The sequence below is a fragment of the Cibotium barometz genome, chromosome 17 (genome assembly GCF_041138505.1).
Source record: "Cibotium barometz isolate CiBa-2024 chromosome 17, ASM4113850v1, whole genome shotgun sequence".
NCBI lineage: Eukaryota > Viridiplantae > Streptophyta > Polypodiopsida > Cyatheales > Cibotiaceae > Cibotium > Cibotium barometz.
The window spans coordinates 6,846,436-6,873,049 of NC_141062.1; the positions used below are offsets into that span (position 1 = coordinate 6,846,436).

The 26,614-nt window shown below is 45.4% G+C and overlaps 1 protein-coding gene across 1 annotated transcript in view; it reads right to left on the reverse strand.

The window, feature by feature from the left end:
* The window catches only part of LOC147629622 (fatty acid amide hydrolase-like), a 140,467-nt gene extending 116,747 nt beyond the window's left edge, over positions 1-23,720 (reverse strand). Inside the window, exons 1-2 of the mRNA XM_086811117.1 lie at positions 23,516-23,720; positions 5,770-5,847 (exon numbers count right to left, since the gene is read on the reverse strand). Coding sequence (XP_086667243.1) covers positions 5,770-5,845 — 76 coding nt within the window. The 5' untranslated portion in view covers positions 5,846-5,847; positions 23,516-23,720. The remainder of the gene's footprint in view (positions 1-5,769; positions 5,848-23,515) is intronic.
* Positions 23,721-26,614: the final 2,894 nt, after the last annotated feature.

Below are 26,614 nucleotides of genomic sequence, written 5' to 3' on the forward strand. Positions count from 1 at the left end.
GGTCATTTAATAAAGTTTATATTTATAAATGACAAATAATGCTAAATAAATACTATAAAATATGGAAAAAATACCAGATAAATCCTAGTAAATTCCCTAAGGCTTCTAGGATGTTCTAAATGATGCATAGGCATATGAATGCATATTATGCAGGATGCAGAGTGCTTTTTGATGCAAACCCTAAGGCTTCTACTGACTCTACATGCATGAATGATTCTCTCCAAGTGGGTTAAGGGACTTGACTGACTGACTGACCCGCTAAGGCTGAGGAATGACCTACGTAGCTCGTGCCTGACTTATCCTGGACTGAGGATGTACAATGGGGTACAACAAATATCATCCTACTGGGTTCTAATACTGTACAACTGTTGCACTGCTGATGATGAGCCAGTTTGTCACCATGCACTGAGTGCAGAGTGCACGTGACAACTTTCTCCCGTCGGCCCAGCTTTACTACATTGGGTGCCATGTTGCAGTGTCCTATGCAGGATATTTTAGGGTGATATGAGAGCTACACTCTTTTTGTTTTGGGATCAGATCTGACCTTTCAGCTCCTATTACTTTCTTTGATTTTTATTTTTAGTACTAATGATGATGTATTTCATGGACATGATGTAACCTTTTGGACATGATGATGTATTTCATGGACATGATGTAACCTTTTGGTCTCATAGGTCATTTTGGCCTTTCGTAGATGTTAATACAACTCTCTCTCTCTCTCTGATTACCACTCCAGCCATATAGTGTTGTACTCACTGTCACTTTTGTACTCCCCCATATTCATGTCTTCATGTATCCATGTACTCATGTACCCCATTTTGACTAGTAGCATTAGCTTCCCACTCTCCCTAGTTGCTGCTTCCGGATGCTCCCTACTGATGTATTGTAGGGCTAGATACTTACCTTCAATTCTTTCTTTTCTTTTCCAGACAGTGTATCAGATGTCACATGGTTGTAACTTTGGTCTCATAGGTCACTTTGGCCTTTTGAAGACGTTAATATAACATTTCATTTCATTTCTCTCTCTCTCTTTCTCTTAGTATTCCATGATGAGTTTCCATGGACAATTTTGTATCACCCCAGTGAGATAGCTATATTTATGTTTTCTTTCTGTTTTATTTTCCATTCCATGATGAGATATGCCATGGACATTATTGTATCACTTGGGTCTCATAGGCGTTTTAGTTCAGTACTTTTTCATTTTGTTGGGATGACAGCGGATACCCCATACAGGTACACCGATTTGTCTCATAGGCCGAGTTCGGTCTTTTGGAAGACGTTAATAAAATCTCTCTCTCTCTCTCATACTCGTCAACCCCATGCTTGACATTTTGGAGAGTGGTATACCATCTACTCGGAGCTAATGTTGCTCCCATGTTTTTATGTTCTTAGTATTCCATGACGAGTTTCCATGGACAGTTTTGTATCACCCCAATGCGATAGCTATATTTATGTTTTCATTCTGTTTTATTTTCCATTCCATGATGAGATATGCCATGGACATTATTGTACCACTTTGGTCTCATAGGCCCATTGGGTCTTTAGTAGACGCTTAATATATCTTTCTTTCTTTCTTTCTTTCTCTCTCTCTCTCCAAAGCCACCCCTACATCACCACGAGGGAATGTCTCACAAAATAGCTGGTACGACGAGGAATGTTGTGATACCCGAGCCCGTCTACATCGGAAGATGGCACTAGGATTCACCACTAACCAGCACGCGTGAGTGATCTTTCAACGTCTCACACGGAGAAAGAAGAGAGCCTGGCCTGAGCAAGAGCTATACCAGCTATTTCTTGGAAGGGATTGTCAGGAGGCCTGGAGGATCTTCCAGGATCATCGCCTTCCAACTTCAATTACTTCACCCAGCACCTGGCACACCTATGCCACCTGTCTCTACCATGTCCCCGAGCAGCCACCTCTCCCCCATCCACCCGAACATCGTCCCCCACAATCTTCCTTCTTTCACCTCAACATGGTGAGAGATGCTATTGACAGGATGCAGACTGGGAGAGCACAAGATCATGATGGACTCCTCACCGAGCATTTCTTCCATGCTAGAGACACGCTACCCTCTTTACTGGTTCACATGTTTAACGGGGCTTTATGTGAGTGAGGACTTCCCCGTCAACGTCAGCTGGTCATCGAATACTATTGTACCTATCTTGAAAGCAAGTGACCCCATGGACCCCAACAACTATAGGACTATCATGATTGGTCACACCTTGGCCAAGATTTATGGTTCGATTTTGGAGCATGAGCTTAGTACATGGTCCAAGGAGCAGAGACTCAGAGCACCGGGGCGGGCACGCAGGCTTCAGGAGAGGGCACTCCACACTAGATCATATCTTTACACTACGGGGGATCATTGAGGAGGGGAGAGCTCATGGGCAATGGATATACTGCTGCTTTGTGGATTTCCGCAAAGCTTTTGATACTGTCCCACGGGCTAGACTGATGAAGAGACTGCATGATATGGGAGTGCCAATAGAAATGCTCTGGGGGATCATTACACTCTATGAGTTAGTCACAGGTAGAGTACGGGCTCCAGGAGGTGACTCAGAGATCATACACAGCACTATCGGGGTGAAACAGGCTGCCCATTGTCTCCTACTCTATTTGGTCTATATACATTGACGGGATCTCGGATTACATAGACAGACAGGGAGACTAGGAGCACATTTGGCAGGAGTCCTAATACCGATCCTCCTATACGCAGATGATATTGTTCTTATTTCTGATTCACCGGAGGGGCTGGAGAGGCATTTGGATGCATTACGGGCCTTTTGCAAGGACCGGGACCTTACTGTGAACCTTGGAAAGACCAAGGTCATGATCTTTAACACCTCCTCACAGTGGATAAGTAGATCTGCAGTACAGTTTACATACAGTGGAGAGCCTGTGGAGTATGTGACCTCATATGTATACCTTGGGATCACTTTTGCTAGACCTCAGTTCTCGATGCGGAAGGCGGCCAACGCTAGATTCACAAGGGGATATGCAGCCCTTGGCTCGCTAGAGAGGCAATGCTCACAGATACAGTTTCAAGAGCCGAGGACAAAGCTTTGGCTATTTGATACTCTAGTTACACCTGCACTACTGTATGGTGCCCCCATCTGGGGTCCTAGCTTATACCACAGGAGGAAACAGAGGAGAGAGCCGGCCGAGACAGATACAGAGGAGGTATATGATGGGTGGAAGCCGATGGAGAGGCCCCTAGTAGCGATTAGGAGTAAACCATCAATGCCACATGAGATTGTGCGGGCAGAGATGGGCGCTGCACCGATAGTGACAGAGGCTCTATTCCAAACAGTGACATACTAGCATAGGCTATGGGAGCTTCCACTTGATAGATACCCCCGGCTAGCCTTGGATTCCTCAAGACACTTGACACTTGAGGGAGATACAGAGTGCTGGTATGCACAGGTAGGCACTTGGTTTGGCATGCACGGTATGCAGATGGAGGCACTCCCCCCCTTCCAGTACAACATAGAGGCCCCGTCATTTGCTCTCAGCCGCACAGAGCGGAACAGGGTTATCAGGAAGGACATTATCAGACTGGATACTCAGAGGACATGGAGTTCACCTAGTCGTCCACTGGGGATGAAGATGGCCTTCTATAGAGATCACCTCCTATGCCTAACAGAGGATGGGTTCATCATCCATCCACGATTCATGGACATACACCTATCCTTTGGGGTGAGATGTGTGATTGGCCAGATCCGCACCTCGTCCCAAGAGTGGAGACTGCCAGATATGGGCTTAGGGCGGCCACACCAGAGGACAGGATATGCCACCTCTGTCACACAGAGCCCGAGACAGAGGACCATTACATATGCCAATGCCCTGTATACTATGAGATTCGGGGGAGGTTCCACTGCCTCTTCCGAGCTGGGTTCGGACCACTTTCCAGGATCATGAACTTCCCGGATCAAAGATGCCTGGGACTTTTTCTTCTAGAGCTCCGTAGACATGGAGTCCTTAGTGAGATCCAGATCAGCTGTACTTGCTCGAGGACCAACACAAAGAGCTCTCACCGACTTCTTCCATACCAGCACTCCGAGAGCCGATCCACCCATCATACCCAAACCACAGGCTAGTGTAGGAGCTTGACCGAAAGGTGTGACACTCGACAGAGCCACTGAGTTATGCAGAGCTCGATGCCCCAGACCCCATGGCCCTCGCCCACGGCCACGCCACCACAGGAAGATCCGGGCCATCATCTCCCATCATCGCAGGACCTTCTCGCGCCAGCTTAGTTTTACCACCTTGAGCACCATGTCACAGCGGCCCATGAGGGATGTATTGATATGAGAGCTCTCTGCTCATGTACCTATGTTCTCTTTCTTTATTACTATTTTGTACCCAAGATGATGTGCCTCATGGATATGATGTAACCTTTTGGGCTCATAGGTCATTTTGGGCTTTTGAAGACATTAATACAACTTTCTTTCTTTCTTTCTCTCTCTCTCTCTCTCTCTAAGCCTTGTACTTCATTACATGGCTTGAGGTCCATCCCTCTTCCCCTCAAGCCTCTTCTCCTACCCACACACATCTTCAACATGAAGATCTTCCATCCTCCATAGCTCTTCCATAGCCCAAGGATGCCGTGATTCCAACACCTCTTGTACAGCTCCACCCATCAACGTCACCGACACCCGCCGCCACCAATGTGCAGCGCGTGTCACCGCCCTTTGCCATACAATGCGCCATCCCATCGTCGCCGTCGCCATATGTCACCAGCCCGGACATTTCCCAATATTTGGAGAGTACAAGCTTTGGGAATGGGGATTATCTAGTACAGAAGATCAAGAGAATGAAGCTTGCTCTAGGCACTATGATTGCGGATATGAGTACTTCTCTACCTCTACGTGCCTTAGCCTGCTAATCGATCCATATACCTAGATGAATCCAGGAACATGCCCAAATTCACCTTTTAAGAACGTGAATGTTATATACTCACGGTAGTCAACCCACAAGACTATATAACTATCAACTCCATTATGCATAGTATGGACTAGATACTACAACATCCCCACTAACGTCATCAGTGCCCAATAGTGGGTGTAGAACACTGTATCAAGATATGCTCTCACACATCCACTCCACACACACACACACACACACACACACACACACACACACACACATAAGAGCATATATTCACACAAAGCCCTTCGTACAGAGTTTCTGTCAAACCTCCATAGATGCAGGGCAGACTCAACCATAATGAAGCCTTGCAGTAAGGAAAGTAGCAAATAGAAAGAATTAATGCAGCAAATAAGTAGTTGATAGGGCAAATGCACCGCTAATAGATCCATGTTTGATCCCCTCCATAATCATCCCGAGTATGTAAAGAAATAGCACGCAAGGTACTGGCTGTACTACCAGGAAGCCACCTCAGCTCAACACAGTCTTCTCCTTTGGTAAAAGAGCTAGTCAAGGAGTTGCTCAAAGTGTTCAAGGCTAAAACTAAAAAGCCCTGGTGTCCCCTTGAACACAAAGAAGTGCACAACCATCAGAGCTCAGTCCAGAAAATCTCAAAAGAGACATGTACGCCACCAAACAGTTTTTTCCTGTGACCTCCCTACAAAATGTGCTAAATTGCAAACTTTTCTGCTTAATGTGCACTCTACAATTGCTCTTATCATAATTCATTATGATAACAAACAGAAAATCAAGAAAAGCATTTCCCGATACATAACTCTATTGAAGCTTTGCTGCCAAGCCTATATGAACCAAATAATCCATTCTTTCCACAAGCAACTAACCTTCTATCTTTTGAGGCTGATATTTTACATCGTCAATTTTCACCTCCTCCACAAGGGGCATATAATTCTGGCCCATTCCTGAAAAAATAGCACAAGGAAAATGAACTAAATCACAAAGTCCAGTAATTCAGGACTTGAACAGAAATGGTTCAAAACAAAAATGGAATAAAAATCTTTACGTTTGGAAGAAAAGAAACAGAATTTTGTCTTTCTTGGGATTTAAGGACAACACACGCAAATTTCAGAATTTAGAACAGCTCGCCATCTTGTCATGGCACCAATCTCATCATGAATTTTTTTGTTAAAAACATGAAATAAGAAGTTGTTTTTCTCTCTTTTTGGAAATTTAAAGCTAATTTTAATTAGCTTTAATCAAAATTAATAAATCTTGTCCCAACTGAGTTAGTGTAGTGGTCAAGCTTGTGACTTGTAACCTCTAGGTTATGACTCATGAGTTCAAGTCCCACTAGGCTCTCTCATGTTATAAAGGGACACCTATGCTCGCTTGATGTGTTTGGTTGCTCGGGCTCTTGCCCCTTGAACACTCGAGTGACTCCTCCTCCTCGGGTGGTGGATCACCCGAGATAGGAGGATCCATACGAGACCCCTCCGCTGTTCCAGCGCTCGACTCGTCGCAGTGGTCATGGGGGGTGCCTAATTCGTGGCTCTTGCCCGATGGTACGTGGCCCTTGCCCGACCATGATAATTGGCTAATTGTTGGAAGGGGAAATTGGCTCCACCCACTTGAGTGGGCCATGGGTGTGTACGAAAAAAAATAATTAATGAATCTTAATCAAAAGCTTTAAATAAGATTTTATGAAGGCTTTTTTTTTTATATTGAAGAAAAGTGTGGGGGTTCTATGCGCCGACGAGCTGCAGCAAAACCCCACCCCCCCATTGCGCGTGTATGAGAGAGAGAGGAGAGAGAGCAAAACTCTCTCCCCCACTACATCCTCCATCTACACTCTCTCTTCCTTCCACTTTCTTCTCCACTCAACAATCTATGAAAAATGATTAAATTCTTTAATCACAATTATCATTTGATAATCATGATTAAAGCTTAATCATGTTTAATATAATTCAACCCACCTAAGAGGTGTTCACACACGAGGGATAAGAATATGAAGAAAATTTTAGATTTGAAAGATGGAAAAATTGCCACACACACGGGAGAGAACCCGATGTACCAACATGCTGTCCCCTACCAAAATTCAGCAGAAAATCGGTAGAAATTCAATAGTATGCCTGTGTGGGGGAAACCCGTAAAAATACATAAAAATGCTTTTTTTACCATAAAACGCTCAAACAATGTCCTAAAAATTAGGAAACTTTTCCTCAATTTATATGAGATGTAGGGGAATCCTTTTTTAGCAAGTGGATCAGGGGCGCACTACTGGCGCCGGGGAGCATCAGGGCGGCAGTGGGGCAGCGGGCATGAGGTGGAGAGGCGGGGGGGAGGGGCTTGCATGCTCAAAATCATCGGGAAACGGAATCTGGAAAGGAAACTAGGACCTCTGCCGGATGCGAGGGGCTGCTATGGCGTCAGGATCCAGGTCTTGTGCTAAATGCTCATGACGGCTACCAGTAGAGGTACCGTTGCCTCATGGGGCCCACCTGCATGGCTCTTTGCTAACGACACCCTTTAGGGGAAGGGCGGGGCCGCCGACACAGCCACTCAATTGGCTGCGCGTGCCAGTGTCCTCGTTGTGCTGAGTCTGTTGCTATGGCAACGGATGGCAGGTCATGTGGTCAGGCCAACCAGTCTGTCGCACACCTGGATAGGGAGAAGAATAATGGGCCTCATCACCTGTCTCCCCCTCTCCAAGAGAATCTTGGGGCTGATTCGGTAGTGGGGCTGGAAGGCGTCCTCTGCGGGCCCGACATCAAGGGCAAGATCTAGCCTGGTGTCTTATCTGTCTACAGATGAAGCGCTGTCCGGGGAGTCCTGAATACTCAACCGGCTGCATAACCTAGTCTCCCTCAAGGCTGGGTGCAATGAATTGGGGAAGAGCCTCTGGAGAGGCTATACAAACCCCAATGGTGAGGATCCCTGCTCCCCTGGCTACCACGGAAGCAGCAGTCTAGGAGGTCTCCAAAACTTGTCCAGTCAATTGGTCGATCGATGAAATGAGGAGGAGATACTCCTTTCGGAGTCCTAGGAAGCAAGACTATGACGAGAAAGCCAGATGCACCTGTGAGGGGGTCAGATGTGAGGTCGAAACCATAATGCCATCGAGCGAAAAGCGCATGAGCACTGCGTGTCAAAAGATAAGGCTCTGTTGCATCACACAACCAGTCGCCTTGGGTGAATAAAACTCCACCTGGGAATAGTCCTGTCCAAGAAAATGTATGTCGGTGTTTCCGCGCTTTGCCAATGAGGACTGCCTGGAGTAGATCCCAAATCCATCCACGTGCTGAGCAGCTCTCGACCATCTTGCATACCAAAGAAGAAGCCACAAGTGAGCATATTGTAGAAGCCAAGAGCTGGAGGTCCACTTCCAAAAAATGGCAAAGGGCGGCAGCCTTGCTCAGGGATCACGAAGCGGCTGCCAGGGAGTGGGAGTTCTACTGAAGGTGAAGACTAGAAGGCACCGACACTCCCGAAGAAGAAAAACTGCCCACAAGCAAACACAAAATGTATCGAAGGAGAGGCTGAAGTGGAAAGGGCTTGGGCAAAGGGGCAAAGAAAAGACCAGAAACCCCCACGGCCAAGGGAGGCAGGGCCAGCACTGGACGACGAAGAAGTGGGGGGGGGGGGGGGGAGGCTCTAGCTTTTCCTGTTTTGTGCTTGTTGCTTGGTGTTGTTCTTTGAAACCTTATCTCACATGTACCCGTAAAAGGAGGGACCCCCCCCCCCCCCCCCCCCCCTTTTTCGTTCAACAGAATACCCCAGTTTTGATCAGTGAACCACTTAGACACCTCTAGCACTCATGACGAGCCCAAAGGCAAGTGGAAGGGTGATTCCACTTAGACACCTCAAGCACTTATGAGGAGCCCAAAACCAAGTGGAATCACCCTTCAGGTGTTCCAAAAAACCTTGCACAATGCAACGAGGTCTTCAAAGAACACATAGGGAGCCCCCACATCATAGATTGGCTCTCCAATGCACCAAAGCAGTGCCTTCCATGCTTGGACAGCCATATCCACATTCTCAACAAGCCAACAAGACCATGCCTCGACAAAAAAGAAGAGGGCAAGTAGTTGTGCAGCCTCCAAAGGAAAACTGGAGCACCATACAGCTCTCGGCCAGCAAACAGATGACCTCACAATCAACATACATCTCTTTCAAATTCTCTAGCAGCCTTAAAACGCTGGACCAACTTTATGTTACCTTGAATAGCTGTAAAACTCAGTACCAAAAGGGTAACCCGAGCAGTCCTCTAGCCATACAGCAGAAATGAAGTAAGATGAAGCAAGTAAACCAAGTTGGCCAACATAATTTCTGCCAGAGATAAGTTTTGTTGATTGTGCAGCTACCAAGGACCTCCATGGAGCAACTGGGTGGCCAATAAGGAGGAACTTGCTAGTCGTACAGTTGAGAGAGATTTCAAGCCATCAACCATGATGAAAATAAATTGCCTTTGTCAAATGAAGGAAAAAGGACCGCATATTGAAAAAGTGATGATGGAAGAAGGTTGCTTCTGTTAGAAGTCATCTCCTGTCTATTTGTATACACCAGGGCCTCTGTTGTCGGTGTGCCCGCCCGTATATCATTTTTCCACACTCCCCGTATTTTTTTCCCTATTTTTCCCATTTTTTCCTAGTGGTGGGAGGGCTGCCAGGTGATGCCAGGAACACCCCAATGCTGGCCGACTGGACTTTCTTCAGGCGTGGGCATCTAGGCTGCTGGCCGACTGCTCTTGCACCAGTCGTGGGCATCAGGCTGCTGGCCGACTGCTGTTTTATCAGTCGTGGGGTTTTTTCTCAGTCGTGGGCACTATCTGTAGCTGGCCGACCGCCCTCATGGAGTTGTATATATTGCCCCTCAGCCCCCACCACTTCCTCATTCAGTTTTTCGGGATCTTGTGTATAGAGAAGAGTTTACACACCTATCTCTCTGTGTTTCTTGTGCTGATTATTTTCTGCAGTCTAATTGCTCTTGTCTACCCAAGTTTGGTTATCATTTCCGCTGCATATTCTGACATGGTATCAGAGCCGTAGGCTCTAGGAGATCTTGGGCATTTTTCTGAGCAAGAGGGGGAGCAACAGGTTGCTGATTGGTGGACTGTTTCGGGCTGAACGGGAAGAGAAGGTGCAAGAGGAAGGCGGGCAAAGGTGCTGGACAGCCACTTGCAGATTTTCAGATTTTTCCCACCCACCCACCCTTTCAGGTTACTCTCCGAGATGGCAGATTTACTAGAGATGGCTGAGAAGCACGTGAAGATTCCGACTCTCCCCACGTTCCCAGTGGATCGTCAGTTGGACGGGTCCAATTATGGCATCTGGAAGGTCATGATGGAGTCAGTTCTAGAGTCATATGACCTTGCTGATTTTATTATCATAGGGGTGCCACGGCCGGAAGCTGAGGAAGGGGAGTTATTATCGACGAGGACGGACCGAGAGGCACAGGCACACATGTGGGACCGTGTCAACGCCAGGGTCCGGTCGTTTATATTCCTCAATTGCACACCACAGGTGATCAACCATGTGAAGCACATGACGCTGGCGAGAGGCATATGGGAGCACTTGGCTTCTTTGTACAACAGGGTGTCACCTATGAAGCGGATATCCTTGGAAGTGCAGATGCGGGTTATGAACCCTGCAAAGTCTTCGACGATGCGGGAACACATTAACAAGCTGCAGGCCCTTCAGTAGGAAGTCCTTCAAGCTGGGAAAGAGATATCATCCGAAGATATGGCCATCACGTTACTTTCCCACTTGCCTCGCCAGTATTCCGCTTTCTATTCCTCGTTGATCACGAGTGGCAGGCTCAGCACCATTACTTGGGAGGAGCTTGTGCCAATGGTCTTGGACCAGGAGGAACGTTTCACGAACCCTCCTCACGGCGGAGGTTCAGAGGCCTTAACTGGCCAACGGTCGAAAGGCCGTAATACCAACAAGGGCAAAGGGAAGGCTTCACCAGAGAAGTCTTATGAGAAGAAGCCTGATCCAGAACGAGAGAAGCTGAAGGCCGAAAGATCTTGTAATGATTGTGGCGAGAAAGGCCACTACTGGAGGAAGTGCCCTAAGCGGACAGGGAAGAGTGCTGATTCCTCAGCCTCAGCTACGAAGACTCCGGCATTTGTGCACTTAGAGATGGTGGACTCCGATGCTTCATCATCTTCGAGCGAGGAGGCAGTTGGCTTCACCGCGAAGGATACCCGGGAATGGATTCTCGACAGTGGTGCTTCCAGGCACATGACTCCATCCCGTGACTTCTTTCTGGATCTGAAACGGCAGTCAGGTCGTATCTTTATTGGCGATAACTCCACTATTCCGATTCATAGTGAGGGCCGGATGGAGATTATTCCCGACGGCAAGGGGGGCAAGCATGCTTCCCGTGTTCTTTATGTCCCTGCTCTGGGCTTTCATCTTTTGTCAGTGCATGAGGTATGCAAGACTGGCTTTCGGGTGGAATTTGAGGAGCATTCAGTTGCTCTAAGGGACCGTGAGACAGGCAAAGTTGTTTGGGAAGGCGGTGTGGAGAATGGCATCTACAAGCTCTCTGCACTCTCCTCATTGACAGGCTCTCAGGTCAGAGATTTGTGGCACTTTCGTTATGGCCACTTAAATGTGGATGCTTTGCGGCGCGCCTTTCGGGACCAGATGGTGGTTGGCTTGCCAGATGTTGGTAATAGGCAAGGACGCTGCAGTTCTTGCATACGTGGTAAGCAGCACAGGGAATCCTTTCCGAAGCAGGCTTCCAGGCGGGCTTCGAAACCATTGGAGTTGATTCACACTGACTTGTGTGGACCACAGCAGATACCATCCTTGGGAGGATCTCTCTACTTCATGCTACTTCATCCTTTGACAAGGCAGCCTTCGTCACTCCGATGTGCTCCACATGACCGCCTTAGGCTTACTCCACTTCTTCTTGGGATTGGAGATCTGGCAGACTCAGAGGGGGTTTTTCGTCTCTCAGCAGCGGTATGTTCATGAGTTGCTTGAGGCCTTTGGGATGGAGAACTGCAAGCCTATTACTTCGCCGATGGACCCGAACACAAAGTTAACCGTTACAGATCCTTGTGAGCCAGTTGATGCCTCGCAGTACCGGAAGTTGGTTGGTTCATTGATCTGGTTGCTGAACACCAGATTGGACTTGAGCTTCTCCGTGGGGCTGTTGAGCTCTTTTATGCAGACGCCATTGAAGACTCATTGGGACGCAGGATTGCGGATCTTGCGGTATCTGCAGAGTACGAAGGATCTGGGACTCTTTTACACAGGAGGGAATGGAGTCAAGCTCCAAGGTTGGAGTGACTCAGATTGGGGAGGAGATCCAGACACGAGGAGATCTACTTCAGGATACACTTTTACCCTCGGCTCAGGAGCAGTTTCTTGGAGCAGCAAGAAGCAGCCAACTATTGCCCTTTCTTCGACAGAGGCAGAGTATCGGGCTGCTTGTGGTGCTGCTTGTGAGGTTGTATGGCTGCGGAGGCTGCTAGGCGAGATTGGGTTTCCACAGAGGGAGCCCACAGTCATCCAGTGTGATAACCAGAGTTGTATAGCTATTGCTCGGAACCCGGTTTTCCATGCCCGGACCAAGCATATAGAGATACAGTATCACTTTGTACGTGAGAAGATCTTGGCGGGTGACATCTTGCTACTTTATTGTTCGACGGAGGACAATGCGGCGGACCTCTTCACGAAGTCTCTACCTCAGGCTACGCTCAGGCGGCACTCCAGCTCCCTGGGGTTGGTTTCATAGCCAGGAGCTGAGAGGGGGTGTTAGAAGTCATCTCCTGTCTATTTGTATACACCAGGGCCTCTGTTGTGGGTGTGCCCGCGCGTATATCATTTTTCCACACTCCCCGTATTTTTTTCCCTATTTTTCCCATTTTTTCCTAGTGGTGGGAGGGCTGCCAGGTGATGCCAGGAGCACCCCAATGCTGGCCGACTGGACTTTCTTCAGGCGTGGGCATCTGGGCTGCTGGCCGACTGCTCTTGCACCAGTCGTGGGCATCAGGCTGCAGGCCGACTGCTGTTTTATCAGTCGTGGGGTTTTTTCTCAGTCGTGGGCACTATCTGTAGCTGGCCGACTATCCTCATGGAGTTGTATATATTGCCCCTCAGCCCCCACCACTTCCTCATTCAGTTTTTCGGGATCTTGTGTATAGAGAAGAGTTTACACACCTCTCTCTCTCTCTTTCTTGTGCTGATTATTTTCTGCAGTCTACTTGCTCTTGTCTACCCAAGTTTGGTTATCATTTCCGCTGCATATTCTGACAGCTTCGCCAAGGCGACAAGAGAAAAAGGATCCTCGTGGGCAGGTCATGGATCTCCATCAACCCACACCCCCATGCAAGGGCGGTGCCAGGCAGTCCACCACAACTTGGCAGAGCTGCCCCCGTGCCCATGGGAGATATGTGTTAGCCTTTGGCCTCTGGGAAGTCCTGGTGTGAACAGTCTTACACACAGGCACTTTTTACCCTGTGTTGGCAAGGGTTTTTTCTCGTGTGAACACACTCTAGTGTGTTGGGCACTTTAGCCCTAGGACTATTAGTACTTTGTACTCTACACATTATCATTAACATAGAGTACTTCCAGCTATCACATCACGTCTCTCTCTCTCTCTCTCTCTCTCTCTCTCTCTCTCAACTTTATGACTTTGTGTGTGTGTGTGTGTGTGTGTGTGTGTGAAGCAATGAAATGTATTTTTTGGGGTATAGCAGTGAGAGCAAGGGATACAGGCTATATGCACCTTCCACCCAGAAGATTATTGTGTCCAGAGATGTCATCTTTGATGAATATGCATCTCAACCTATGCTTTCATGTAGGCTACACCCATCAATTGATGCCCTAGATGTCTTTGATACGTTGCTGCCATTATATGGTATAGGTGTTGAACCTGTTGAGCCTGCTTTGGCTCCCAATCAACCTCATGTTTGCTGCTGAAAATCAGCAAAATCAGCAACCCAACGTTCCCCATATTTCTCCAGATCTGCCACACTTTGATCAGGATGCCATGGGTGCATTAGTTGAAGAGGATGCAACCATTGGTGACTCATAGAGTGTTCCCCGTTGGCTCCTTGATACCTTGCATGACAGCAAGCTGCCTACACTTATGCCAGGTCATACACACGCTGCCTCTCGACATGCATCTCATTTTGTTGACACGGCTCTCATTGCTACCGCATGTAATGAGGAGCCACTTTCTCATTTTGATGCATTGGAGAATGATAATTGGGTTACAGCTGTGCATTCAGTGGCCTCCATTGAAAAGAATGCTACATGGGAGTTATGTGACTTGCCTGTAGGCAAGCGTGCTATCAGCACAAAGTGGGCGTATAAATTGAAACGCAAGCCTGATGGCTCGATTGATCGCTACAAGGCTTGTTTAGTCGCCAAAGGGTATGCCCAGCCAGAGGGCATTAACTAGGAAGAGACTTTTGCGCCTACTTACCATATGAACGATTGTTGCATTGGTTGTGCATAAAGGTTGGAATGAGCATCAATTGGATGTCAAAACTGATTTTCTGAATGGTGATTTGTAGAGGAAGAGGGTTTATGTATCACAGTCTCGTGGCTTTGTTCAAAAAGGTGCAGAGCATAAAGTAGGTAGATTGCATAAAGCACTTTATGGCCTTAAACAGGCTCCTGATGCTAGGTATCAAAAGATTCATGCGTACTTGCTCTCATATTTTTCAGAATAGCCCTACTGAGATAACCCTCTTTGTTCGCAAACAAGGGGATGATTTCATAATGCTGAACCTTTATGTGGATGATTTGCTAGTGATTAGAGGGTAGCCTGGACAATATGCGCGTAAGTGGCGAGCTGTCATAAAGTGTGAAAACACTGATTATTAGTATAAAGTGCTGTTTTAAACCAGTCATGGAGAATAAAACTGCCACCCAACTCCTGTAAGACAGCCGACCAGTAGCATGAATGAGTATATAAAGCCTAGCCATAAATCAGGTCATTCATCTCATATTTCATCAAGGTGCTAAAGCTAACTCAAGGGCCTGGACAGCCAAGGAGAAGCTAACACAAGGGTAAAGGATAGAAGGTCAAGGGCAGAGGATTCTCCTCAGCCAAGAAGGTTCAGGTTCAGTCTTTTATTTTCAATTTCGCATCATTCTAATAAAAGCAAATACACCATTTGTGGTGGGGGCCCTACAAAGGGTATTCGGGACCCAATATTGTGTCTTCTCCCTCTCTCTCTCTCTATTTTTCTGCACATCTACATTCAGTTTTGTGCATTAATTTCGGCGCGACAAGTGTTCTAACTTTTGAGCATTGAAGTTACCGATCTCCTCCAAAGCTTCCGCATGTTACAGGAAGAAAACGGGCTTTGAGGTCAGTCAGCCACGAAGGTGTTCCAATGAAAACAGACTTGGCCTTTGATGGGGTCTGTGTGAAGTTGTGACCAATGCTGCCACCAAGTAACAACTTCCTAGTGAGGTGGGGTGCTACCACATGGACTTTATCTTGTGGATATGTGATTTTAGCTAAAGGAAAATGTACTTCAAATATGGTAGCCAAGGGCTGCAAGAGTGATGTTCTTTTTTGTACTATGTAATATACTGAATACTCAACTATCTCTCTCTCTCTTCTCTCTCTTCTACTTGCGTTTTGCATCAACATGTTCCGAAATGGTGTTTAGGATTGAAAGAAGGTTCCCAAAGCTTCCACATGTGACATTGGTATCAATGCTTCAAGCTAGTTCTAAGATATTGTTGCTGCCCATGTTCCTACCCACCCTTACTGCATTGTGCATGGATGAAACCATCGCCCGTGTCGTGATCTTTTGGTGGTGTGGGGACCAGGCAACATTGTTTCAGCATCAGGCTCAGCAAGGCTAAACACTGATTCAGTCCCAGATGAAGGTGCGCAGGTCCAAGGTACACGACAGTGCACAGGTACAAGGCCAAAGGCAAGGAACACAAGACAAGGAAGAGCTCCCACGAGGTTGGTGGGTGGTGTTCCACAAAGCCTAGGAGGATGGCAATCCTGTGAATCGGGTGCCACTTGTGGTACACCAAGAAAGGCTCTTAGGCAACGGTTCCAAGGGAAGATTATCCTCCAGGGGGTGGAGTGAGAGTGCCAAACTCATTTCTTAGGAAAGAAGACCAAAGACGGTGTTCAAGGACAGGGCAGGAACAGAATGGGGACTAGATGGAAAAAATGCATAGATCTTCATCAGAGTTAGAGTGGATTGGAGACCAGGCCGGGTGTTCAATGAAAAGGTTGCCAGAGTAGGAAGGATGACACAGGGACTCCAGGAATAGAATGGGATGATGATAATCATCCAAGAAACAGGTTGGAATCCCGTCATCAAGTTTAGCAGAGGGGGATGTCATGTGCAAGACATGCACAGGCATATCTCAAAGCTAGTCCTGAAGAGGCAACAAGATAAAGACAGAGCAAAAACAGATGTTTTGAGCAGCGTTTTGCTGATTTGGCAAGGGATATCTATGGAGAACCTTGGGTTTGCTATCGGCCAGTTTATGAGAGTAGAAGGACCAATTGGCTGCAGCATATGAAGTGAATTCTTGTCCTGGACATGGCTGACCAGAAATCGGCCAGTCCATGTGGTTATTCCCAAACCTATAAAAGGCATTGTTGCTCATCATTTTCAGTATTCAACCCTAGCTTGGGGCTGGGTCTAGACTTAGGCTTAGAGTTAGGGTTTTATACCTTTTCATGGAAGGTAGCTAAGGGCTGCAAGCAGCAAGACTGATGTACCTTTTTGTACTAGCATTTTGCATCAACATGTTCCCAGATGGTGTTTAGTGCTGAAAGAAGGTTCCCAGAGCTTCCGCATGTTACATTAACCATCCACCGGATGCTCTCACTTCTTTAGGTAGCCGAGTTGGGTTACCAACTTGAAGCTCTGATATCAATGTTACATGCACTAAAGCCTTGCTGTATTGATCCACAACCCTAAGCCAAATTAAGAACATTGATGCAAATTATCATATGATTTAAGACAAAGAGGAGAGAGAATAAGAGACAATATTTGGTGTCAAGTTTTCTTTATTACTATGGTACAAAAAGGTAACTGATGCTTGTACATGATTCAAGCTAGCCCTTCTACATGAATGCTATGACTGAATGATGACTTAGGAACTGAATAATTGAATGTCTTTGGCTGATTTTATGAGCTATGCTTTTATATGGGGTAAGGACAGCAGTCGGCCAACAGCAAAGCTGTCGGCCTGCTGAATAATCCCAAAAAATGCTAAAACTAAAATATAATGCTAGGCGGGCTAGCAATAAATGCTAGACTGCTCCACAATGCTAGCCGACTGGTTCTGATGACCACCTGATGCTGGCCGTCTGGTTCTGATGACTTCCTGAAGCTGGCCGACTGATGATAGGAGGTGTCCATATGCTGCCGACTATGCCCAAATGCTCCTGATGATGATGATCATGATACTGATGACTCTGATGCTGATGTTAACGCATCTGCTATTGATGTTGACCGAAATGCTTATCTGATTTGTTGCACTAAGATCATCCAGAAAGTTGGAAGATGCATCAAGTGGAGAGGAATCAATGCCAAACAAGCTCTCATCAAACCGAGCATCACGAGAAATGATGATGTCATCAACCTCCGAATCCCAAAAGCGGTACCCTTTGGATCTCAGACTGTAGCCTGTGAAGATCATCCTCTTTGACTTCAGTGCGAGTGTGGTCCTTTTCTTATCTGGGACATGCACATAAGCAACACAACCGAAAACACAAAGATGAGAAACAGGAGGCTTGTGGCCTGTAAAAGCCTCCTTCGGAGTCATCCCCTCAACCACTTTTGTGAGAGAACAGTTAATGAGATAAACTGAGATAGACCCAGCTTCACCCCAGAAAGCAAGAGGGAGACATGCATGATGCAACAAAGCACGAGCCATCTCTTTGACGGTCCAATTCTTCCGTTCCACAACTCCATTCTGCTAAGGAGTGTAAGGAACTATAGTCTGTCGGTGAATGCCCTTCGAAGCAAGGAAGTCATCAAATGGTACAAACTCGCCACCATTATCAGTCCGGAGAAATGAAACTCTACCCCCAGACTGATTTTTCACCATCGCGATCCAAGTCCTGAAATTGGCAAAAGCATCTAACTTGCAAGCCAGAAAACATACCCAGACTTTGCGAGTGAAATCATCCACAAGAAGAAGAAAATATCAAACCCTACCAAGAGACTCAACCTCCATAGGTCCTACAAGATCCACATGTATAAGCTCCAGTCTTCGGGTTGCTCGATGAGTTGCCTCCTCAGGAAATGCATCTCGATGATGCTTACCCATCATACAGGATGAGGAGATGTGTGAGAGAGACCTGAGCTAAGGTAGTTCGCTAACAACCTGCTTAGAATGGAACTTCTGTAAGGCAGCAATGGATACATGACCAAAGCGAGAATGCCACAGAGAAGTATCTGCCTCAGAAACTAAAGCCATCAAGAGGGAGAAAAGCTGATGAATATGGGAATCAGTGTGAGAGATTTGTGAAGAAAAATTGGTGATCTTGTAGAGACCCCCATCATCCACATCTGATGAGTATTACTCTTGGTAGAGACAAATTGTGCCTGTATAGATGGAGTCATGCAATGGATGATGATAAGACGAGCCCGAGCATCCAATATGCTTCTCAAAGCAGGGTCTAGCTCCTTCCAGCAACAACTGATTGTAGGAAGACCAAGTATGATAGTTGGTTGCTATAGGCTTCATGGAGTCACTGACTTGGGGAGGATTGTAGGATGGTATGTGGGTAGGGGTGGAAGCAAGACCCTGATGAGAGAAACTCAGAGAGGAAAGATTGGGAATAGGAACACCTGTGGAGCAGCGGGAGCAGGGGAATCTAGGCTGTGATGGTGCTAGAGAATCAACGGGAGAAGGAGCAACAGTAGAGAAACCTCGTGAAGCCATGTCCTCTGACAAGAAACCTTCTCTGAAGAAAGGGGCTGAAAAAATCAGCAAGTCATCCTCTTAGGCTATGCACATCAAGAAGAAAGGGAGGGAGGGCGGGAAACTGAAAGAAGAGAAAGGAAGGTCTCTCCAAGATGTAGATCCCTGTCCTCAGCACCTAGAAGAGGGCTTTAGCATAAAAATCAGCAATCTTTGCTGAAAATTCAGAAATACAACAGTCCCAAGTGTCAGAAGAAGAAAACGTAGCAATCTTGAGGAGGCCTCTGCTCCCGGAAGAAAATGCAGCACCTTCTACACTGAAATCTGCATAAAACACAGCAAATTGTTGAAGCCTCTGCTCCAAAACAGAAAACGCAGCTCTCTTCTGCTCAAAGGTCAGCGTTTTTCTTTGAAAGAAAGTGAAGTAAATAGAAAAACACAGATGTAGGCCCAGGTACAAGACCTGTAGATGCTGGAAACTGCTGAAAACTAAGCACGAGGGAAGCCCATAGGTGCTGTACAATGGTAAAAAGCAGAAGCAGCTCCTAATGACCTCAAGTGAATGCTGAAAAATGAGATGAACTAGGGGAAAGGGGGTCAGCCCTTATATACTCCCCCAGAATGCTAGTCGCCAGCTGTGGCAGGCCGACAACAGCACAATAGCATAAAATGCTGTAAAATACCTTTAAAATAGTAGAAAAATGCTGAATAATATCTGCTAAGATATGCCAATGCAGGGCCTCATAAATGGCCAATACAAGCATGAAAATCGTGATGTAGACCATCTGGAGATGATATAATCCAACATGCTTGATACAAAATGCATACAGAAGATAGAGAAGAGAGAGAGAGATAGCTGAGTATTCAGTATATTCATAATGTACAAAAAGGAAGTACAAGTCTTGCGGTCGCTGCCTCTTCAAAAGGTAGAAATACCTAATCTAGTTCTACATCTAGGACTCGATCCATGGAAGGACCGAATGGATGAGCCAAACCTTACCTATTTATAGGTCTTCGAAACAATGGTGGGCTGGCCGACCTGCTGTCAACCAAGTCCACTGGACAAAGTCCTCAACTTGTTGCAGCCAACAGAGATCTCTCCTCATGCACGCTGGCCGACAGCCTCCTAGGTAGTCCCATTGCCTTCCCGCCCATGCCTTAGCTGCTATAGCTCCTCAGTCAGGTCCAAAACCGGTTCTATCTTGTCACCTTTCCAGGAAATAGCTCTGAGAATAGCCTGCACATGTCTTGCACATGACAGTGGGAATATAATAATCTATGACATGTAATGTGCATTAATTCATGGCGTGAAATTTCATTACTTTTAAGTTTTGAACTCTTAATGGTTTGAAGTATCTTTATGTTTTATAGGTGTTTTCATCATTACACTATGTTTTTAGGGTACTTCTATAAGTTTTTTTATATTTATGAATATATTGAATTTTTTGAAACCTTGATGATTCTTAGTCGAGGGACAACCTTTTAAACACATTAATCATGGAGTCCTACACCTTCTTATCAATGCTCTTTGCCAAAGGCACCACGTACTTATGAGCACTCAATGTTTCAACCAACTTCAACTTCTTGACCAATGCATAATTCAAAAAGTTGTTTTGCATTGTCATCTACCATGATCCTAACATTCTTCCCCTTTATCTTACCATCTTACCATGCATCTTCATTAGGTCATGGGATCCAAAAGTAGTCTCCTACAAAGCGGATGATAAGCAACACACATGTCCTATCCTCATGGTAAGCCTCAACTGCTTTAATCTCTGAAGTACCTAATAGGGCATCTTTTGCACAAAATGCACTTGCTTTTGTTGAGATTTACTCTTTGCGTCCTCTTCTTTTTTCTTTGGGCACTTAAAGGCAAAGTGGTCCAAACTCATGCATCTAAAACAAAAAGCCTTCATCTTTGGCAATTTGAAAATCCTTCAAAGATAGAGCCAGATAGTTCAGTTTAACTTCTTAGGTTTCCTTTGAGAAACACCTTCAAATTCTTTAAAATTTTCCGTACTTCTCTTAAATTTCTTCAAACTTTCTTGGGCCTTATACAAACATAGGCTATTTTCCTTTAGACTTGGAAGTATCGTGGAAAAAATGGACATGCTTGATTGCATCTTCCAAATTCTAAGGCGATTCCCATTGCACATGCCGAGTCTAAACCTCAAATAAACCCGTAGCCTTCTAAAAATCATCAATGCACTTTAATCTAGAGGTTTTTGGGACATAATGTACTCATAACAGGTGGTCCAAGCAAGCTATTATTCATTTTCACGTAGGAACTCTTTGTGCATTGCTTGCTCAAGCTCCTACCAAGTAACCGGCTAACAGTTGGCTTCCTCTTAACTCAATCACCATTTATAAGCTTTAAAACTGAGACAAAGACTCGCTTGAGCCACTGCTCATGAGGGGATATTTTCTAAAGTGAATTAATCACTTGAAAGTTTTTTTAAAAAGTGTGAATTAATCACTTGATCTTAGCAGGGATGCTCATGCATTATCTTCATGGCTTTACGCTTATTATCACAAGCTACCATTTCATGTCACGGATTATATTTTGTTTTCCGCATTCACACATACTTTTGGCACTTCGAGGTTTAGGCCTTTAGATCCTCATCCATCGACTTCGTGTTATGATGAGGCAACCAATTCATGCCACGGGTGGTTTTTCGAGCTCGAGGGATTGATGCCTAGTCACTCAAGACATTTGTTTGATGAGGTGGATGTTTGTGCCAGGTGGTCCGCAAACAGGGATGTTATTGTGTTATTGCTCGACTTCCTTCACACGTATAGTTCGATATTGTTCATGTGGGATGATTCTTTCTTTGACATCCTACATACACTCTTGAGCTGTTCTGATTATGCCCCTGAGGATGTTGAAGTACACCGACATAGATTCAAATAATGATGATGATGATGATGATGTATCACACCCGCATACTACATGTAGAATCCCCTCGATTTCAGCTATTTTCATGTGATAAGCCACACCCCCCCCTTGCCTAGTGCTTGCCATGTGGCCAATTAGTTGTTAAGGTGTAGAGCCCTTTTAGGCTTTCACCATAATCCTTCAATTAATTCTGGGCATCCCCTTAGGCCTTTCTAATTCACATTGTGCCATCCCAAGACTTCGCTAAGACTCCCAATTACACACCCATCTCTAGGGATATCCCGTCAATACAAGAAATGAAACAACCAATAAGAAGGACCAAACCCTAGCCACATTCCTCATCTCTTAAGAATCAAACACCAAGCATCCAAGAGTTCACCCATGGCAATAGAGATTGTCGGGATGAAGCCCAACCCACCAGAGAATTAGAGTCAACTAGATCCCAACTCAGCAGGTGACCCACTCCTACCTGGTATAAACCCAAATGATCACAACCATCCTCTTATTCGGGTTGGAGCCCAATCCATAGAGGATTGTTCACATTTTTGGATCTTCATTCATCATTTTCCCTTGTATATCGCTACAATTCTAACACAAAATCAAACACACCCCAAGATGAGGACGCTTAAGGGGAAAAGTTGGGACCAAAACGGGTGTTCTATGCATCTTGTCTCTTACCAAGAAATGTTAATTGCACCTAAAATACCCAATTAAGCATCCTACGAGAGTACACTGCCACATGCATGTAATATTACTAACAGAACTTCTGTTTTGATAAAGTTATGCAAGCCAAGTACAACGAAAAATAATAATTGCGGATAGTTTGTAAAAGAGCTGCCCACACAGATTTACTGGATCGTCTATACACACTCTCCACAACAGCCAGACCAGCTGTTGTGTACACCATCCTCGCTCTTGCAGCTCAAGAAAGACGAGTTTGTGGAGATAGGGTGTAATGTGTCCTGGCCAACCACCCTTAAAAAGAACGTCCATCCTGCCTTTCACTCCAGATTCCTCAACACCCCTTTACGGTTTCTTGCCATAGCTTCAATCTGAAGCACACAGCCCTGGTTTTCTGCTCCTCCCCTTCTGTGCTTGACTCGTTCTTCAGTTTTTTTTTCTTGCTAGGAGCAAGACCTTAGAAGTCTTGAACCCCCAAAGTACATGATTACAACGCATACCTCCAATGAGTAGAACTAAGGCAATCTTACCGCCCCTGGCAACATTGACACTATAGTGTAGGAAACTACCAGATGAAGTGGATCTAGCTCAAAACACCTTGGAGAAGAAAAATCCTTGATGCCAAGCCTCTGAGACTGATCAGTAACCAGGAGGCCCTTATCAGTGAGCGATTGGATTATGACGACGACACTTAATTTGTGTCAAAATCAGATCATGGCAATGCCACATTATTTTCATGTGCAAACTCAATCGTTCCCAGTACACAGTGGCTAACTGCCATGGGTTTGTAACAAATTCCATATGTACACAAAATTTATCCAGTTGGTAATGGATGCCCCAATTTTTTTTTGGTTGAGAATGATTTTTTTTTTTAACTTTATTTAGGCAACTGGAAAAAATTGGTTGTTGCTATTTACAACACTACAACCTGTGGAAGCTAAATCTCTCCACCAGAACTGAAAAATGGTTGTTGCTCTTTACAACTCTACAACCTGAGGAAGCTAAATCTCGCCACCAGAACTGAAGTGGGTAGCAACGTGCATAGATTAAAAGCTAATAATCGATTGAGAAATGCGAAGGATTATGACTACAATTCGCCATGGATATTTGTGATTTGGGCACCGCAATAAGAAAAAAAAAACTGAAAATTTCAGGGTTATTTGGACTCACTTGCACAGGTTGCAGAAACACAATCCGGACGTGAGGACTCAGGAGGATATGTTGGGTTGAACTTGGAAGCCTTGTAGAGGACAACGCCGGCCTCGTATGCCAATTGTCCAGGGTCCTTAATTTCAAGTCGCTGCCTCTAGAAAACACCTTCGGATGGTTCAATCAATGCTAATTTGCCAACCCCACCTACCCACTTTGCTCTCTCTACCTTCCTAAGGGGCTTTTCACATGTGTGTATTGGAGGGCCATCAATGTTTTGTATGTTGAGGGGGTAAGGGGGGCCATCAATGATTTTGTGTGTATAGGGGGGCATCAATGTTTGTATGTGTGTGTAGGGGGCCATCAATGTTTTTGTGTGTGTGCATGTGTATGCTCCTCCTCCTTTCGCTCTCATCTCTCTCCTTGGATAGCTTCCTATGACATTAAAACAATTCTCCTCTCTCTCTCTCTCTCTCTCTCTCTCTCTAGCACCCCTACCTTTCTCCCTTCTCTCTCCCCATATCATGATGCAACACAAGCCCCCCTCCCTACTCGCACTGGTGATCTCTCTCTCTCTCTCTCTCTCTCTCTCTCTCTCTCTCTCGCATACACCCCGTCCCACCATTTCTCTCTCTTTCTCGTGCAACCCTGTCCTGCCATCTCCTTTCTCTGCCCATCATTCTCTGTATTCCGGCTTTCCTGTACACTCGCCCACCCTTCACTCAGACCCCCAAGGCAGCAAGGCAGCCCACTTAGGCCTCTCTCTCTCTCTCTCTCTCTCTCTCTCTCTCTCTCTCTCTCTCTCTCTCTCTCTCTCTCTCTTACCATTGTGAGCATTTTTCTCTTACCTGCATACTGCATTTCCACTCCCTTCTCCAAATGTAGTGCTCTTCGGATACAAGAACTAGGCATGAGAAGAAGAGGAAATACAGCACCACTGTATGGGTGAATACACAAAAAAATTAGCGATCCCATGCTAAAACATAACATGCATGACATGCATGAAGGAGATATGCAAAATGCAAGATATATATATAGAAAGCCTGCAAAAAGAAGCTTGGGGAAGGTCAGGACGAACTCTTACAGAGGCTGCACACCTCTGCGAGAGAAGATAGACAGGTGGAAGGAAGAGATGCAGGCCTAGATTGTGAGCCAACTCAACAAGGTGCGAGACGAAATGGTTTAAATGTTGGAAGATAAAACCAGTCATTAAGCCTCCCTAATCTCGGATTTAGAGGCTCAAGTAGCCATACTTAAAGAGGAAAACAACCACTTGAGGGCACGCACCCAATATAAAGAAGCCAAAATTCAGCCATCCCTCAACGAGGAGCTGAATACACTTAGGGAGCGAGTGGAGACCCTCCAAGCCCAAGAGGAGAAGAAGGCCAATGAAGCAAATACATGGGCTGAAATAATCAAGAAGACACAACAGCAAGTCGAAGAAGCGCGCAATTGGATTAAGGTTGCCAAGAGGCAACGAAACCCACCATCAATCCCGAATATCATTAATGACACGCTTAAAGAAGATAAGAGAAGGGGTGGAATGGAATGAAGGGGTCTTGCCGAAGGAAGACGCCATGGCTTTATGCAGGAAGATGGAGATTCTTGACATTCCCTTTGTTGAGGCATGGAGGGTGGGGAAAGACACCACAAAGGAACGTGCACTCATCCTCAAGTTTGAGGGGGTAGAGGCGAGGCAAGCATTACTCGCACATTAAAAGAGGAAAAGACTTACTTTGAGGATGACCTGACACCAACCCAGGTGACACACTCAGGAGGGAGTGCATGCCTCGCATATTGGAAGCGCATAAGGCAAGAAAGTGGGTAGTGTACAGAGAAGGGAGGGTGATAATCACCGAGCGGTGCTCTTCATGATGTTGTGCAACCTATGGGACTGCAATCTCTTACAGAGAAGGGAGGGTGATTATCACCGAGCGAGCGGCACTCTCCATGACGTTGTGTATGTGAGTGATTTGAGGTGAGAGGAGAGAGTAGTGCCCATAGTGCAATGCGACAGTGTGACAACACTCACGGGAGAATATGAATGGTAAGCTACCTATGGCAATGTTGAACGTAGAGACCTCAAGGCTTATGAGCTCGGTAGAAAGATCCCCATGATACATTGAGGTGAGTGGTTCCCTCAAAGCTATCTCTTAGACTTAACATTTTTAGTGCTGTTGTCATTGTGGGGAGAAATTCGTTGGCTTTATCATTTATTTTTCTCTAATCTATGGTTTACCCATTGCTCACACTTTTGAATAGTGGGATTTAATAGAGATTTATGTGGAAATGGTATGGTTTTTTCTTTCTTTTTGTTCTCTTTTATGTGTTAACATAGAGCTTAGATGCTTAATTTTTTCTCTCTATTATGTGTTAACATAGGGCTTAGATGCTCTCTTTTAAGTGTTAATATATAGATTAGATGCTTAATTTTTAAAAGAGAGCTTAGATGCTTAATATATAGATTAGATGCTCTCTTTTAAGTGTTAATATATAGATTAGATGCTTAATTTTTACATGTTAACTAGGTTTTTTGCTATAGTTTATTACATTAGCACATTAGCATTCATACTAGGTAGCTTAATCAGCAAAAAACTTCATAAAAAACAAAACAAAACTCTTGATTTTTGTTAATTTCACTAATACACTGGTTTTTGATTAGTGAGAGTCAAGAGACAAAAATCATAAAAAAAATTGGAGTTTAGAGGATCTATTAGGCTCCATTGAACACATATTCATGATCTTTATGATTAGAAGACCCATAATGGACAATTTGGTTAAGCAAAAACATTAAAAACTTTTCAAAAATAGAATATCAAATTTTCTACAAAATCACGTTTTTTTGGGTAAAACCTACAAAATCATGGCGGTGATTATCACGATCATGATTATCTTCCTAAGACTTTTGCCATAGTTCTCAGGATTAAGAGGCTAAAGATAATAAACCTTATCTTATCTTGATTGGTGTGATTTTGAAGTCACAAAAACATTAGGTAGCCTTTGGACATCTTTTGGGCCTTAAGGATTCCTAATTTTTAGGGATTAAGGCTAATTTTGAGCATTCTTTAAGGAGACGAGGGAAACAAAGAGGCCTACTTGGAGCCTATAGTTTGCTCTCTC